The sequence below is a fragment of the Pseudoliparis swirei genome, chromosome 16 (genome assembly GCF_029220125.1).
Source record: "Pseudoliparis swirei isolate HS2019 ecotype Mariana Trench chromosome 16, NWPU_hadal_v1, whole genome shotgun sequence".
NCBI lineage: Eukaryota > Metazoa > Chordata > Actinopteri > Perciformes > Liparidae > Pseudoliparis > Pseudoliparis swirei.
In genome coordinates, this window is record NC_079403.1 from 4,753,202 (window position 1) to 4,767,222 (window position 14,021).

General features: G+C 42.2%; 1 protein-coding gene across 1 annotated transcript in view; it reads right to left on the minus strand.

The window, feature by feature from the left end:
- Positions 1–4,404: 4,404 nt before the first annotated feature.
- Positions 4,405–14,021, minus strand: part of LOC130206623 (adhesion G-protein coupled receptor G2-like) — a 38,903-nt gene continuing 29,286 nt past the window's right edge. Inside the window, 16 exon segments of the mRNA XM_056434674.1 lie at positions 4,405–5,173; positions 5,264–5,374; positions 6,059–6,160; positions 6,937–7,223; positions 8,222–8,321; positions 8,421–8,689; positions 8,790–8,914; positions 9,917–10,020; positions 10,131–10,176; positions 10,471–10,577; positions 10,580–10,592; positions 10,740–10,895; positions 11,351–11,507; positions 11,594–11,730; positions 11,821–11,894; positions 12,004–12,174. Of these exon segments, the coding sequence (XP_056290649.1) occupies positions 5,151–5,173; positions 5,264–5,374; positions 6,059–6,160; positions 6,937–7,223; positions 8,222–8,321; positions 8,421–8,689; positions 8,790–8,914; positions 9,917–10,020; positions 10,131–10,176; positions 10,471–10,577; positions 10,580–10,592; positions 10,740–10,895; positions 11,351–11,507; positions 11,594–11,730; positions 11,821–11,894; positions 12,004–12,174 (1,982 nt within the window). The 3' untranslated portion in view covers positions 4,405–5,150.

A 14,021-nucleotide genomic window follows, 5' to 3' on the forward strand; every position in this document is an offset into this window, starting at 1 on the left:
TCAGCTGAATGTGGTGGCGTGGGTGTTGTAATACAGCTTTCATCATGGCCTGAAAATAACTTTGTGTTGATTTGAGATTTGAGGTTGGAGAATTGTGTGGAGAATACAAAGTGAGAAGATGTTTGCTTTCTTTCATATCGGCTGATGAAAGGAATGCAGAGCTGTGTGGTCAGATGGTAAAAGATCAAACTGTGTGTTCTTCAATAAGTGACAACACAACTTCCAGTGAGTAATCCCTCCATTGTCAGAGAGGAGGCTCTGAGTCCTTGTGCTGGCATTCAAGAGCCGGGCGAAACTCACTCGGCAGGGGATACAAGTCAACTTATAAGCGGGAACTTTAGCATTTAATATAGGAACTAAAACTTGGATATTGAGCGTCCTTCCTCCGGTACTTTTTAAATGAGCCGAGTCTGAAGAGTCTAAAGCTGCTTCTCTGACAACAAATGTAATTTAGTAAAAATCGTCAGTTAAAAAAACTGAATAATAAACTGTATGGATGGTGTTGCTTTTTTTAACGTTTGGGGTCAACAAATACGAAGAAAACAATTATTTCATTTTTTAACTTGTGCACCGCTGAGACGTTTAGAGAGGCGTAATCTGAAGCTACCGAATGCACAGAAAGGACCTCAAAGTATCGTGAAACGATGAAATCAACGTGAGAAGCGCGAACTCTTCTCACCACTCATCACCATACTTCAATCTCTGACCTAAAGAATACAGAATTTCTAAAAATAATCACTCCATTTTCAAAGTGGGGGGGGGGGTATTAATATGCGTTAAGTCTTTCGCAAACCCAAAAGTCCTGTTCTGTTGCATCCCGTTGTCATTCCCAACTCATCACACAACGTGTAGACCGTCACCATGGTTAGATTTAGTAAAAAAACACACACATCATGGTTGGTCTTTAAAATGACTTCAGAATCTAAGTCAAATATAAAGAAAAGTCAGAAAGCGTGGGAACCGGACGACGAAAAGCCTCGTACCCACCCAACACCGACAGGTTGTGGTTACCTGAAGAGCCCGGCGTGGGTTTAACCACCAGAAACATGTCTGAATTGTGTTCCTGTGTAGAGACTGAACCTCCATGTTTCACCACGCGGTCTACATCTCTATGCATGTAAAAAAAAAAACGTAGGGGGCTGTCATAGCCGGAGGGCGATCTGCTAACCGATAATTCTGACTTTAAATTCTCATTTTGCCGAAAACAATAAAGATCCTGCTGATTCCGAGGTTTCCTCTGGATCGACATTTGATTGAGGGCTTCGTTATCGATCCCTCGGCTCCCCCCGGGGAGGAGGCTTTTATTTCTGCTGAGCACGCGGAACCGAGCTGCTCACAGAGTCTCCGTGTACTCCCAACTTCAGCAAAGGGAACAGCGGGTTGAGGCGTTAGCATGCGCGTGTTCACACAGGAATGCTTCGCGCATAAGTTAATACACAGCCGGCAATTCTGATTTGATCACACCGCCTTCACGTTAAAACAACGTCTCACTGGCAGCCATTTTGACCTTTTTTATCAAGCATCACTTACGGTTCACGACCACTCCTGACTGGTGAGGCTGCGTCCGGTGAGTCGGCAATAACAAAGAAATCGGACCTGCAATCCAGCTGCCAGAATGTCTCGTGCAAAAACAATACTCCTCACGAGGGGCAGAACGCAACTAATATGTCAAGATTATTCGTAAATAGAGGCAATATCTCCAAATACAAAGTGTGCCAAGCGAACTGTGACGTAAACGTCGATGTTTTGCAATCTGAGGGCTGCAGGGTGCAACATCTCAGAGTTCTAACGAGAGCTAACGGCTCCAAATGTGCTTCACTACTTCTCTCAGTGCATGCAGCGTGTCTTTATTTCTCACTGCTTCACCTTTTGGGATATTTACCTTTTTTTTCATTCATTTTTTAAACGTTTTTTTTAAAAAACGTTTTTTTACGTGTTTCTTTTTAACGTGGTTGTGACGTGAAGATTTGTGAGGAAGGGAATCTTCAGACGGGCCGAAGGTTCAACGACTAACCCTGCCGTAGTGCCCTTGATCAATGCGCCTCGGCTCTGAAACTTTAAAACACAGCAGATCCTTTGAATGTTTGAATGAACTTGGTTCACCTTTTTCTACAAGCAAACCGCTGCTGGTCAGGTGTTACCGAAACACCCCTCTAGGGGGGTGGGGGGGGGTCACTCTTGTGTAGGACCGTAAAGCATCCATTAAGAAATGAAACGTGAGTCGTTAAAACGTGCTTTTCTTCTCTCGTTTCCACTCCTCCCACACATCCTTCGTTCTAAAGAGGCGATTAAGGCACGTGAGCCACACTCGCACTAAAAGTTAACCTTCAAATCTAATTAAAATTAAAAACTAGAAGTACACCCCCCTCCCCCACCTCCCTCCCCCTCTTTGACAGGCATGTCCATCAGTCAGTATAATCTGCTGGAAAATTGGTTTTAACCAAACAGGCTCTGCATCTCAAGAAGGATTTGCATGCATGCGTGAATAATCTGGAAGGATTAGGGATCGTGTAAATCGGTTGTTTCGGGGCCGATTTCTGCTTTACACACTCCGTTGTTAAATGTTAGCGATGGAATTGTAAAGCATAAATTCAGAATGACGGGATTATGGGTGTTAAATAGTATTTTTCTCTGAGTGAACATATTTAACTGGGTGTGAGGGGACGCTGACATCTGGTGGAAGATGTGTGAGCTTGCAGATTGTTCAGTATTCGGGCCTCACAGTCGGTCAATAACGTATTTATTCATATAAGAAAAAGTTCTAATGATGTCATAGTTGTTACCAGCAAAAAGTCTGTTGCTATCATAAATATCAGATGCATAAAACATCCAGTGAAGATACGATGCGGACGGATCGACTGAAAGTGAGTTTCTTCACAATGAAGCACCACTTAAATATGGTCCTTGGACACGAGGAATCTGATCATAAATCTCTTGGAAATAAGTAAAGTAGCTTGGATGAGCATAAAAGATAATGCTATATATGATTATGAAGTTATATGACGGAGCGATTATATTAGAGTGCACAATTAGGCTTCGAAATATAGCCAACAATAGGCCTAAAAATACAATTTAAAAAAAGCTATGGACACTGTGATTTAAATAGCCTGACAGGTTTTTATAGATGGCTAGTTAAACAAACAAACAAACAAACAAACAGAACTCTGCTGCAGCCACACACACGCGTATTAAACAGAAAAGTGGAGTGTATGAATGTGCACATGGCTCCCCGTCGGTGTGTTGTTGGTCTCAAGTCGTCTGTTTCAGGGTCTCAATCACGAGTTTTAATACTTCACAATGTTCATTTCATAAATTACGGTCCATTGAGAGTCAGATGCACCATAAAGCAGAGTATGATGCTTTAGGGCGGCGGTTCTATCCCTTTTTTCAGTGATAATAAAATATATTTTTAGTGCCCCCTGACCAGCGCTGTGCCACCACTGTCTGATTTAATATAGATCATGCAAAATAAAGTTTATGAAGTGACTTAAATTCTATTGAATATTTATTAAATAACTATTTTTAAAGGATTTAAAAATATTGCCTTCCCGTACCCCCAGGGGTACGCGTACCTCTGCTTTAGAGGCGTGGCGACCTTGTGATGGACAGGTTGCTCCCACAGCGTTTGTATTTGACCTTTAACCCTTCCGCTGCGTTTGTCTTCAGTTCACGAACCCTAATCGAAACCTTTTCGGTCGTCTATTAACGTCTTCATCATTCGTTGGTTTCGTCCCTTCTGGTTGTAAAAAAACAAAAAACAAGATGGCGACCGCCAGAGAGCCCAACCTGAGGCTTCAGTTACCGTGACGACGTCCATTTCTTCTAGAAAGTCTGGCTGTAATAAGTAGAGTTGAAGTGGCAACCCTATTGCAACACAATACAGAAATATATATATATATATATTTTATATATATCTATATATATTTTTTAAATATATATTTTAAATATATATTATATATATATATATTATTTTTTAAGGACAATCTGGGACCTGCAGTTAGTATTCAGTATTTTGGTCTTAATCATATAAAATATTATATATATATATATATATTAAATATATATATATATATATATAAACATATATATGATTATTTCAAGGAATAATTCAAACGGCTGCACTATTCTCTCATCATTCCCACGGCACGCCGTCTCCTCTGGCTCTCGCTGGAGGTCGTTCTGTCGGGCCATTTTTGTAAAGACTTTTTAATAGCCGACTGCTGCCTGGGGGAGGGGGGGGGGGCACTCACAGGCCTGATTTAACTGGCTCCGGGAAGGGGGGGAGGGGAGAGAGACGGGGGAGGGAGTTCTGCTGGGATCATAATTGGCGAGTTTTCTGCTGAACAGGTTTGATTTTAAAGATGTAGAGACGTCACGCAGGAGAAGAAGAAAAGAGACCAAGTCGACAGGTGAGTGTACGTTTTAATGATCTCACGGCGTGCACAAGGGCATTGAGCAATATATGTCTCTTCATTCTCCATACACTGAATCCAAGACTCTCTAACATACAAACAGAACAACTCGGAGGTGCCTGCCCCCCCATTTGAAATGGTCTGGAACCGCCACTCCCCTTAAACACTCATACAAATATATTTGTTATGATGGAGTTTTGGCTTGTGCATTTTCCCCTTCATTCCACCTCGTCTCTAATAAAGAGAATCATTTCCCAGAGGACGTTGGGAATTGGTCCCTTCGTGATCTATATATATAATATATATATATATATATATTAAAAACACAGAAAAATAAGACTCTCGATAATCTGATAATTTATTATTTACAGTAACGGCGCTGATAATAAAAAAATAATCGAGTCACGGCCATAAAAGTGATTTTCTTTTAAATATTTCAGTCAAAAACACGCCTCCTGTACACTTCCCACCGCGGCCGATGCTCTTGCATTATTCATATATTCATGTATTCTACCGTTAACATCGAAACGGCGTGGAGAGGTTCCTCCGTCCTTCACCTGCACGACCTTCGCGGGAGGAGGAGCGTTCCTCTGGGGCGTCCACTCCTGGGGGGATTCGCGTTTGCGTCGAGCTGCAGGAGATCGGTCACCTCCGACTGGACGCCCGTTGCAGGTCACAAACCGGTCCGTCGCCACGGCTGCCGGGCCTCGGACTCTCGCCGAGGAGCGCGTCGGATGTTCAGGTGTCCGTGAATATGGAGTCTGTGGGGAGAGAGCGGCACGCCGGGTGAGTGAAGAGTCACGCGTGGCGATCGGACGATTAACCCAAAACTACGACGTGCCAAAACGTACCGGTGCCGTCGCTGACGACGGAGGAGCATTGGGAGGTGAGGTAGGGGATTGAGGTGGTTGCCGTGGCGACGGACGTCCCCCTTTTGTTCTGGGTGGCCGTCCGACTCCAATCTGCAGAAAGGTGTGTGTGTGTGTGTGTGTGAGACCAAACTTGTGTCAGTTGAGTCCAGATTCTTCCAGTTTTCACTTTATTATTCGTTAACATTCGAAACGGTTCATATTAAAATGTTCTTTTTAATAGTAAAAGTGTCATTTTATATTTAAAAAATGACACTTATTATTTTTCTGTCTTCCTTCTATTTGGTGGATAATCATACACTCATATTTCTGGGACTACATTTCCCATAATGGGTTCTGCAGCTATAGATGAAGTAGTTTAAGCTGCACGCTACAATTTAAGCCCTATTTATTTTATTAGTCTACATTTTGGCAAATTGGGAAAATGTAAAGTAATAAAAACAAACTCGCTATCAGACGACTATTACTGGATTACTTTGAGACAAAAAAACTCAACATGTCGTGATTCTCAGGCATGTTCTGGACGTAAAAGGACCTTTTTCCAAATTCTAGTATGTATTTATTTATTTATTTATTGACATACAGTGACTCACTGCACTAAAAGTGTCAATTTTGCCAGAGTTGTGACTCTAAGAGGGAGCGCTATTTTCTTTTTTTTAATGCAAATTTGGGTGATTTAGAATGCAGTCTGAGCTCGTCTGACGTCTGTTCCCGCCTCCCACGTAGAAGAGCCCCGCCCACACGGGTCCATTCGAATGGTCAGAGAGGAGAACCTACCCGAGTTCTCAGCCAATCGCAGTTTCCCGCAGCAGAGGTACGTTCTCCACTGCCTGCGGACGTTCTCCCTCAAAGCGCAGTGGAAGACGAAGACGAAAAATCCTGAAAAGGACAAATTAATCGATTAGAAAATATACACTAGAAAAAAAAGTTTGGGGTCACTTAGAAATGTCCTTATTTTTCAAATAAAAAAAGCTAGTTTTTTTATCAATGAAGATAACATTAAATGAATCATAAATACTCTCTCTACATAATTAATGTGGGACATGACTATTCTCTGGTGTTTAATTAAGTCTCTCCAGAGGTGTATAGAGGCCCATCTCCAGTGTTGTAATGGTGCATTGTGTTATCGCCTTAGAAGAATAACGGAGGGGTAGAAAACCCTTTTTATGTGAGTGCAGCTGAAAACAGTTATGCTGGTGAGAGAAGCTATAAAACTGGCCTTCCTTTGAGCGACAAGTTTGAAGAACAACATTAATATTTAAAATAAAAATCAGTATTTCTAACCTTGTCAATGTCTTGACTATATTTTATATTCATTTTATAATTCATTTGATAAATAAAAGTGTGAGTTTTCATGGAAAACACCAAATTGTCTGGGTGACCCCAAACTTTTGAACGGTAGTGTTTGTGTATATATATATATACTGTATATTTTAAATTATTTATATATATTTAAATATATTTTATTTATACATATAAATATATATATATATAAATATATTTTATTTATTTATATATATATATATATATAATATATTAAAATATATATATTTTAGGGTATACATTTGCATTTTATGGTTTCGGTAATTTGGATAAAAAAACATATCGGTTTCATCATAAAAGAGTGTTGTTTACATCATTCATACAAGTCTCACCCTGCAGAGAGTTGAATATCGTGAAAAGGTAAACAAAGGGGAGGTAGAGCGGCCCCCAGGCGAACAGGGCGAACCCCCAGGTGAGACCCAGCAGGGTGACGAGGCCGGCGACGCTGCGCAGGTCGGCCATCACGCCCCGGTTGGGCTGCTGGTTCTGGGGGTTCTGCTTTTTGACCCGGGAGAGCTGGATCATGACGACGATGAAGACCAGCAGGCACAGAACGAAGATCAGGAGGAAGTAGGCCACCACGCCCACGTAGAAGGCGATGTGGTTACGCAGCCAACAGCTACAGCGGCAGAAAAAGAAAAGTTCCAATAAATATTTAACAACCCAAAATGTTTTGCCTCGCTTGCTGTCTCCGAGGTGGTTGTTCTTACTGAGATGCCTCAGGATACTAAAGATGGTAAAGGTTTTTGGACTGTTTGAGTCGGGTCTGACGCCTCGGCCCGCACCGGTTCAACCTGCTTGATTTTTTATTTTGGGGGATGGTTTTGCAGAATCTGAACCCGTCGACACAGATTACAAGAATTAAGAATAAGATATATATTTACCTGCCATAAATATTATTTATCTCATTATTTAATAGGCTTGCTTACATATTATTAGTTGTACAACTTGTTTCTTGAATATTGATTCTGTTTGTATTTACACTTGATAGGAACTATTTTTAAGTTTCACGTTCTTTACGTTTCACGTAATTTAAGTTTCACGTTCTTTATGTTTCACATAGTTTACGTTTCACATTCTTTACGTTTCACATTCTTTACATTTCACGATCTTTACGTTTCACCTTCTTTATGTTTCACGTTCTTTACGTTTCACGTAATTTAAGTTTCACATTCTTTATGTTTCACGTTCTTTACGCTTCACATTCTTTATGTTTCACGTTCTTTATGTTTCATGTAATGTGAACGCCAACGTATGTTGAAATGTATTCCTACAGTTTGACGGTGTTGTTGTTTGACGTGAGACGAATAAATCCATCAGTAACCGAAGAACTGAGGTGTCGTGTATTTCCTGGAGGGAGTGATAATAGATAGACAGTTATTTTTCCCCCGATAGTATTGTCTGTTTACTGAGGACATTTTACAGGCATCAGTATCGAATAGAGACGGTTTCATTATATAAGAGGCCTAACCGCTGCTCTACGCTCGGCTCAACGAAAGAAAACCTGTGACCAGGTCGAGCATACTTCAAAACCAACTTATTAATAATACACATTTAGCAAGTTAGCCTTATACTGCTGACTCAATTCAAACATGCAAAAAGGACATTGAGACTTACAAGTCATCTGTTGTGCCATCGGTGTTTTGTCCGTAGGTGACCAGACCGTAGTTGTCTTTGTCCACTGATATTATAACTGTCACCATGAGAAGAGGGATGCCTGCAAAGGACCAGGATGTTAATCAGCTGAAACATCTCCTTTTTATATCGATTAAAAAAACCAAACGATCTTGACCAATGGGAGCCGAGCGTTACCCACCCCAGCCAATCAGGGAGAACTTGAGCATGTATCTGCTGAAGTACGGGTTGAACACCCGCACGATGGTCAGGTACATGTGCAGCGCCTCGAGCCCCGCCCAGGTGAACGACGTCAGCAGGAAGTAGTGCAGGAAGAAGGCGGTGCTAATGCAGAGCCCCTTCGCCGGGTAGAGCGCCAGCCAGCCGTCCAGGAGGAAGACCAGGTTGAGGAGGAGGAGGGACATGCAGAGCTGGACCAGGATCTTGGCGGGAATGTCCCGCAGCAGTTTGCTGGAGAGAAAGCGTTTGTTAGGATACGCGGATTTATTTCATTGGAACTTTGACGTGAAGCTCGGATTCAAGTGGCCTTGGCACGGTCGTAGGTTCTTACTTAAATAAGAGGTACGTCAGTAAGGTGAACCCCAGGAAAATGGCGGAGAGCCCACAGCCGATGTAGGTGATGAAAGTGAGGATCTGCGCATGCTTGCGGTCAATTATCACGTCTCTGGACAAATCCTGAAGGCAGAACACACAAATATATAGTAATGCACATTGTACAACAGCCGTGTAGAAGAAGACGAGAGTCGTTTCTATTGCTTCTTCAACATGTTTATACGACATTAATGAGACAGTTATTGGGAATATCCTACTGCCCCTCCCCCCCTCTCTCTCTACCTCCTTCTGTCTCATGGATTGTGGAGGTCTGGATCGTGGTCCATATCTACTACGAATTATTACCTTTGCATTGAAAATGCGGAAGGTTATGTTTTGATCGCCGTGTATTTATTTATTTGTATGCGTGTTACTCTCATAACTCAAAAAGTATTAAACCGAATCGCATGAAATTTGGTGGGATGATTGGTTATTATCCGGGGACCATTTGATTAGATTTTGGGATCAATCGGGTCAAAGGTCAAGGTCATGAAAAGGTCAAAATCTTCTTTTTACCATAGCGCGGTCAATTTCTATCCAATCGGCATGCAACTAATGCCAACATTTTCATAATTCAATGCCCAATCTTGTGATATGCGAAGGTATGCGCTCTACCGAGTGCCCGTTCTCGTTCATACATGCTTCCATACTCATTGAATGTGTTTATGTATCTCTGTAATGCTTCATTCTGGTCACATGACATCTGTTGCTTCTGTCCACCCTAAAGAGAGGGATCCTCCTCTGTTGCTCTCCTGAAGGTGTCTTCCCTTTTTCTAACCCTGTGAACTTTTGTTCTCTATTTCTTGGGAGTTTTTCCTGATCCGATGTGAGGTCAAAGGTCAGGGATGTCGTATGTGTACAGATCGTAAAGCCCTCTGAGGAGAATTTGTAATGTGTGATATTGGGCTCTATAAAATAAACTGAATTAAATATAGTTGGGTTCACCCTGGACAGGTGGCCAGATCGCAGACGGACAACCATTCACGCTCACATTCACACCGACGTGACACGCAAACTCTACACACTCTCGCTGTGAGGCCGCCACCTCCGTATGTCACACACGTGTAAAGAAATATGCACACGAACCAGCAGAATTGCGAAGGACGTGAGATGGTTGCAGCTGCAGGTCGTGTCTTCTCGTGTGGCGTTGACGACGAAGCATCCAGCCGAGCTCCAGTGTCCTCCTCCACCTGGACCGGAGAAGACAACAACAACAACAACCACAACAAACGGGGTAATTTAATCCAGTGGAAATGTGACCAACCCAACCCTCTAGATTTAGCTCGCACACGACACTCACCATTCGGAGCGGATTGCCAAAATGCACAGGAGGCTGTGTAGTTTTCCTGAAAAACACAATTGGAAGAAGAAAAAGTCAGAGAGGAACTATGAGCGATCCGTTAACACTTTCAATATTTTTAAAGAATTTATTGAAATGCATTTGGAGGTCATCTAGAATTTTTTAGTTTCTGTTTCACATGGGATAAAAAGAAAAGTAGTGAAAGTCTTGTGTTTGCATCCATCCATCCCGTCCTATTATGCAACATGGAATGTCATTTTTCAGGAGACCATGCTGGGCATTTGAGTGATGTGAGGCTTTCATGAGGAAACTAATGATTTGTATGCGTGTGCACACTCACATGTACGGGCTCGATGTTCCTGATGGTGAACTGGATATTCTCTTTCAGGTTGCTTATTGATAGATTGGCCACACTGGCAGCCAGGACTGGACTGACAAGGGTTTCTTACCTAGTGCTGCATCCTGTAGCACAAAGACAAACATGTTAGAGCTATTTCCTTTTCTATTGAACTAAACCTTTTTTTTTTAAGCATGTTGGACATTGGAAATAGTGTCGTATTCGGTGAAACCATATGTAAGAGATTACATGATATGATGATGTGAAAATACCTGGAAGAAGGCGGATTTGGTGTAGAAGGTGAACTGGACCCTGCTGGCCTGATTCTGCTGCTCAAGACTGAGTCCATCGGTGAGGGAGGAGGGCAAGGATACAGACCCCAGAGAAGACCCAGACCTCTTGGATCGGGATCTACTGAGGGAACGGATCTGGACACATACCAAAGTTAACAGGTGAATGAGAAGGTCTGGCACTTCCTTATTTCACCTGTCTCATCATCATTAAGGTCACTTTATGTCACAGTAGTTGCATTTGAAATTTGTTTACATTTAAATATCTCTATTTTTTCTGCAAATTTGGAGTGTTCCAGAAACTTGTCATAAATAAGTGGGTGCACGTCCATGTGATGTAATCATTAGATAGTCAAAGCGCCTAAAAATGTTGGAGAAGTTTCATTAAAAAAAATAAAAGTTTGTAAAAAGAAGAATTATGATGTGATGAACAGAATATGTTCTGCCCTGTGGAGTGTTCTTCCCAAAGAGAGAATTTCAAGTATGTGACAAGAATTGCCTTGCATCACTCATTCGTTAAGATCTGTTCGTAAGAGTTCTTGAATTGTGTCCTCCGAAAAGCAGAGAGACCAGATTGTCGACTTCAAATCTACCTGGACGTTATCCGTGTTGAATATGTCAACGGATGTAAGTGGAAAGTTCGTCCCATCGACTTCCTTCACTGCCAAAACCAGCGAACCCGAAGAGACGATCACATTGTCGCCATTGACGACTAGTTTGAGACCCAGATCGTCGACCAGACGAACCAGCCTGTAGGAAGGACAAGAAGACGAAACATTTCATTGAAATCAACGGTATGGGAACGTATGTGTCCGCGTGGGTTGTGTGAGTTGTACCTGTCAGAAGACGCAGACAGGGCCACGGAGTCGACATCCATCAGGTTGCTTATTACGTTGACAGCCATTTGTCCCAGAGACTGAGAGATAGTGGGGCCATCCAGGAGCTTCTCTAAGTCTCCCACCAACTGTGACACCTGCAACATCAATCCAATAATGAATTAAATTGAAAGAGTTATACAAAAAAAGCTTCTTTTTATACAACGCCAATACATCAGTAGCGTCACCTGGGAGGAGTTGAGCTGAGACGCATCCTGTGTTTGATTCAGCAGCTGGTTTGCTTGTTCCTCCCGGGATGTCCCTGAGGTGGTTGTGGAGGTAAAAGGAAGCTTATTACAGCCGTTGATCAACCATATTGAAAAGTTTATAAGAGGCTCCAACCCAAACTGTAATTGATCAATTATACAAACCGGATATTGTTGGACGCGGGATGGATTGGAAAGGTGTTGTCGAAGAAGTCAAGGGAACCTTTGAAGTAGTTGTGTTACTCTCGACCGGAAATATCCCATGCGTAGTTGTTGTGTCTGACGTAGCTTCAGCGGAAGTGAGGGCTGCAGTAGTTGTCAAATTGACTCCTGGTCCTTTGGTTGTCAATTCGAAGATTGTTGTTGAACTAGTGGGATTGGTTGATGGTGTAACTGTAGTGAACTCTGTAGTGGGATTGGTTGATGGTGTAACTGTAGTTGTACTGAACTCTGTAGTGGGATTGGTTGATGGTGTAACTGTAGTTGTAGTGAACTCTGTAGTGGGATTGGTTGATGGTGTAACTGTAGTTGTAGTGAACTCTGTAGTGGGATTGGTTGATGGTGTAACTGTAGTTGTAGTGAACTCTGTAGTGGGATTGGTTGATGGTGTAACTGTAGTTGTAGTGAACTCTGTAGTGGGATTGGTTGATGGTGTAACTGTAGTTGTAGTGAACTCTGTAGTGGGATTGGTTGATGGTGTAACTGTAGTTGTAGTGAACTCTGTAGTGGGATTGGTTGATGGTGTAACTGTAGTGTAGTAAACTCTGTAGTGGGATTGGTTGATGGTGTAACTGTAGTTGTAGTGAACTCTGTAGTGGGATTGGTTGATGGTGTAACTGTAGTTGTAGTGAACTGTGGTAGGATTGGTTGATGGTGTAACTGTAGTAAACTCTGTAGTGGGATTGGTTGATGGTGTAAATGTAGTTGTAGTGAACTCTGTAGTGGGATTGGTTGATGGTGTAACTGGTGTAACTGTAGTTGTAGTGAACTCTGTAGTGGGATTGGTTGATGGTGTAACTGTAGTTGTAGTGAACTCTGTAGTGGGATTGGTTGATGGTGTAACTGTAGTTGTAGTAAACTCTGTAGTGGGATTGGTTGATGGTGTAACTGTAGTTGTAGTAAACTCTGTAGTGGGATTGGTTGATGGTGTAACTGTAGTTGTAGTGAACTCTGTAGTGGGATTGGTTGATGGTGTAACTGTAGTTGTAGTAATCTGTGATGGGATTGGTTGATGGTGTAACTGTAGTTGTAGTAAACTCTGTAGTGGGATTGGTTGATGGTGTAACTGTAGTTGTAGTGAACTCTGTAGTGGGATTGGTTGATGGTGTAACTGTAGTTGTAGTGAACTCTGTAGTGGGATTGGTTGATGGTGTAACTGTAGTTGTAGTACTCCGTAGTGGGATTGGTTGATGGTGTAACTGTAGTTGTAGTGAACTCTGTAGTGGGATTGGTTGATGGTGTAACTGTAGTTGGAGTGAAGTCTGTAGTGGGATTGGTTGATGGTGTAGTTGGAGTGAAGTCTGTAGTGGGATTGGTTGATGGTGTAAATGTAGTTGTAGTGAACTCTGTAGTGGGATTGGTTGATGGTGTAACTGTAGTTGTACTGTAGCTGTAGTGAACTCTGTAGTGGGATTGGTTGATGGTGTAACTGTAGTTGTAGTGAACTCTGTAGTGGGATTGGTTGATGGTGTAACTGTAGTTGTAGTGAACTCTGTAGTGGGATTGGTTGATGGTGTAACTGTAGTTGTAGTGAACTCTGTAGTGGGATTGGTTGATGGTGTAACTGTAGTTGTAGTAAACTCTGTAGTGGGATTGGTTGATGGTGTAACTGTAGTTGTAGTGAACTCTGTAGTGGGATTGGTTGATGGTGTAACTGTCGTTGTAGTGAACTCCGTAGTGGGATTGGTTGATGGTGTAACTGTAGCTGTAGTGAACTCTGTAGTGGGATTGGTTGATGGTGTAACTGTAGTTGTAGTGAACTCTGTAGTGGGATTGGTTGATGGTGTAACTGTAGTTGTAGTGAACTCTGTAGTGGGATTGGTTGATGGTGTAACTGTAGTTGTAGTGAACTCTGTAGTGGGATTGGTTGATGGTGTAACTGTAGTTGTAGTGAACTCTGTAGTGGGATTGGTTGATGGTGTAACTGTAGCTGTAGTGAACTCTGTAGTGGGATTGGTTGATGG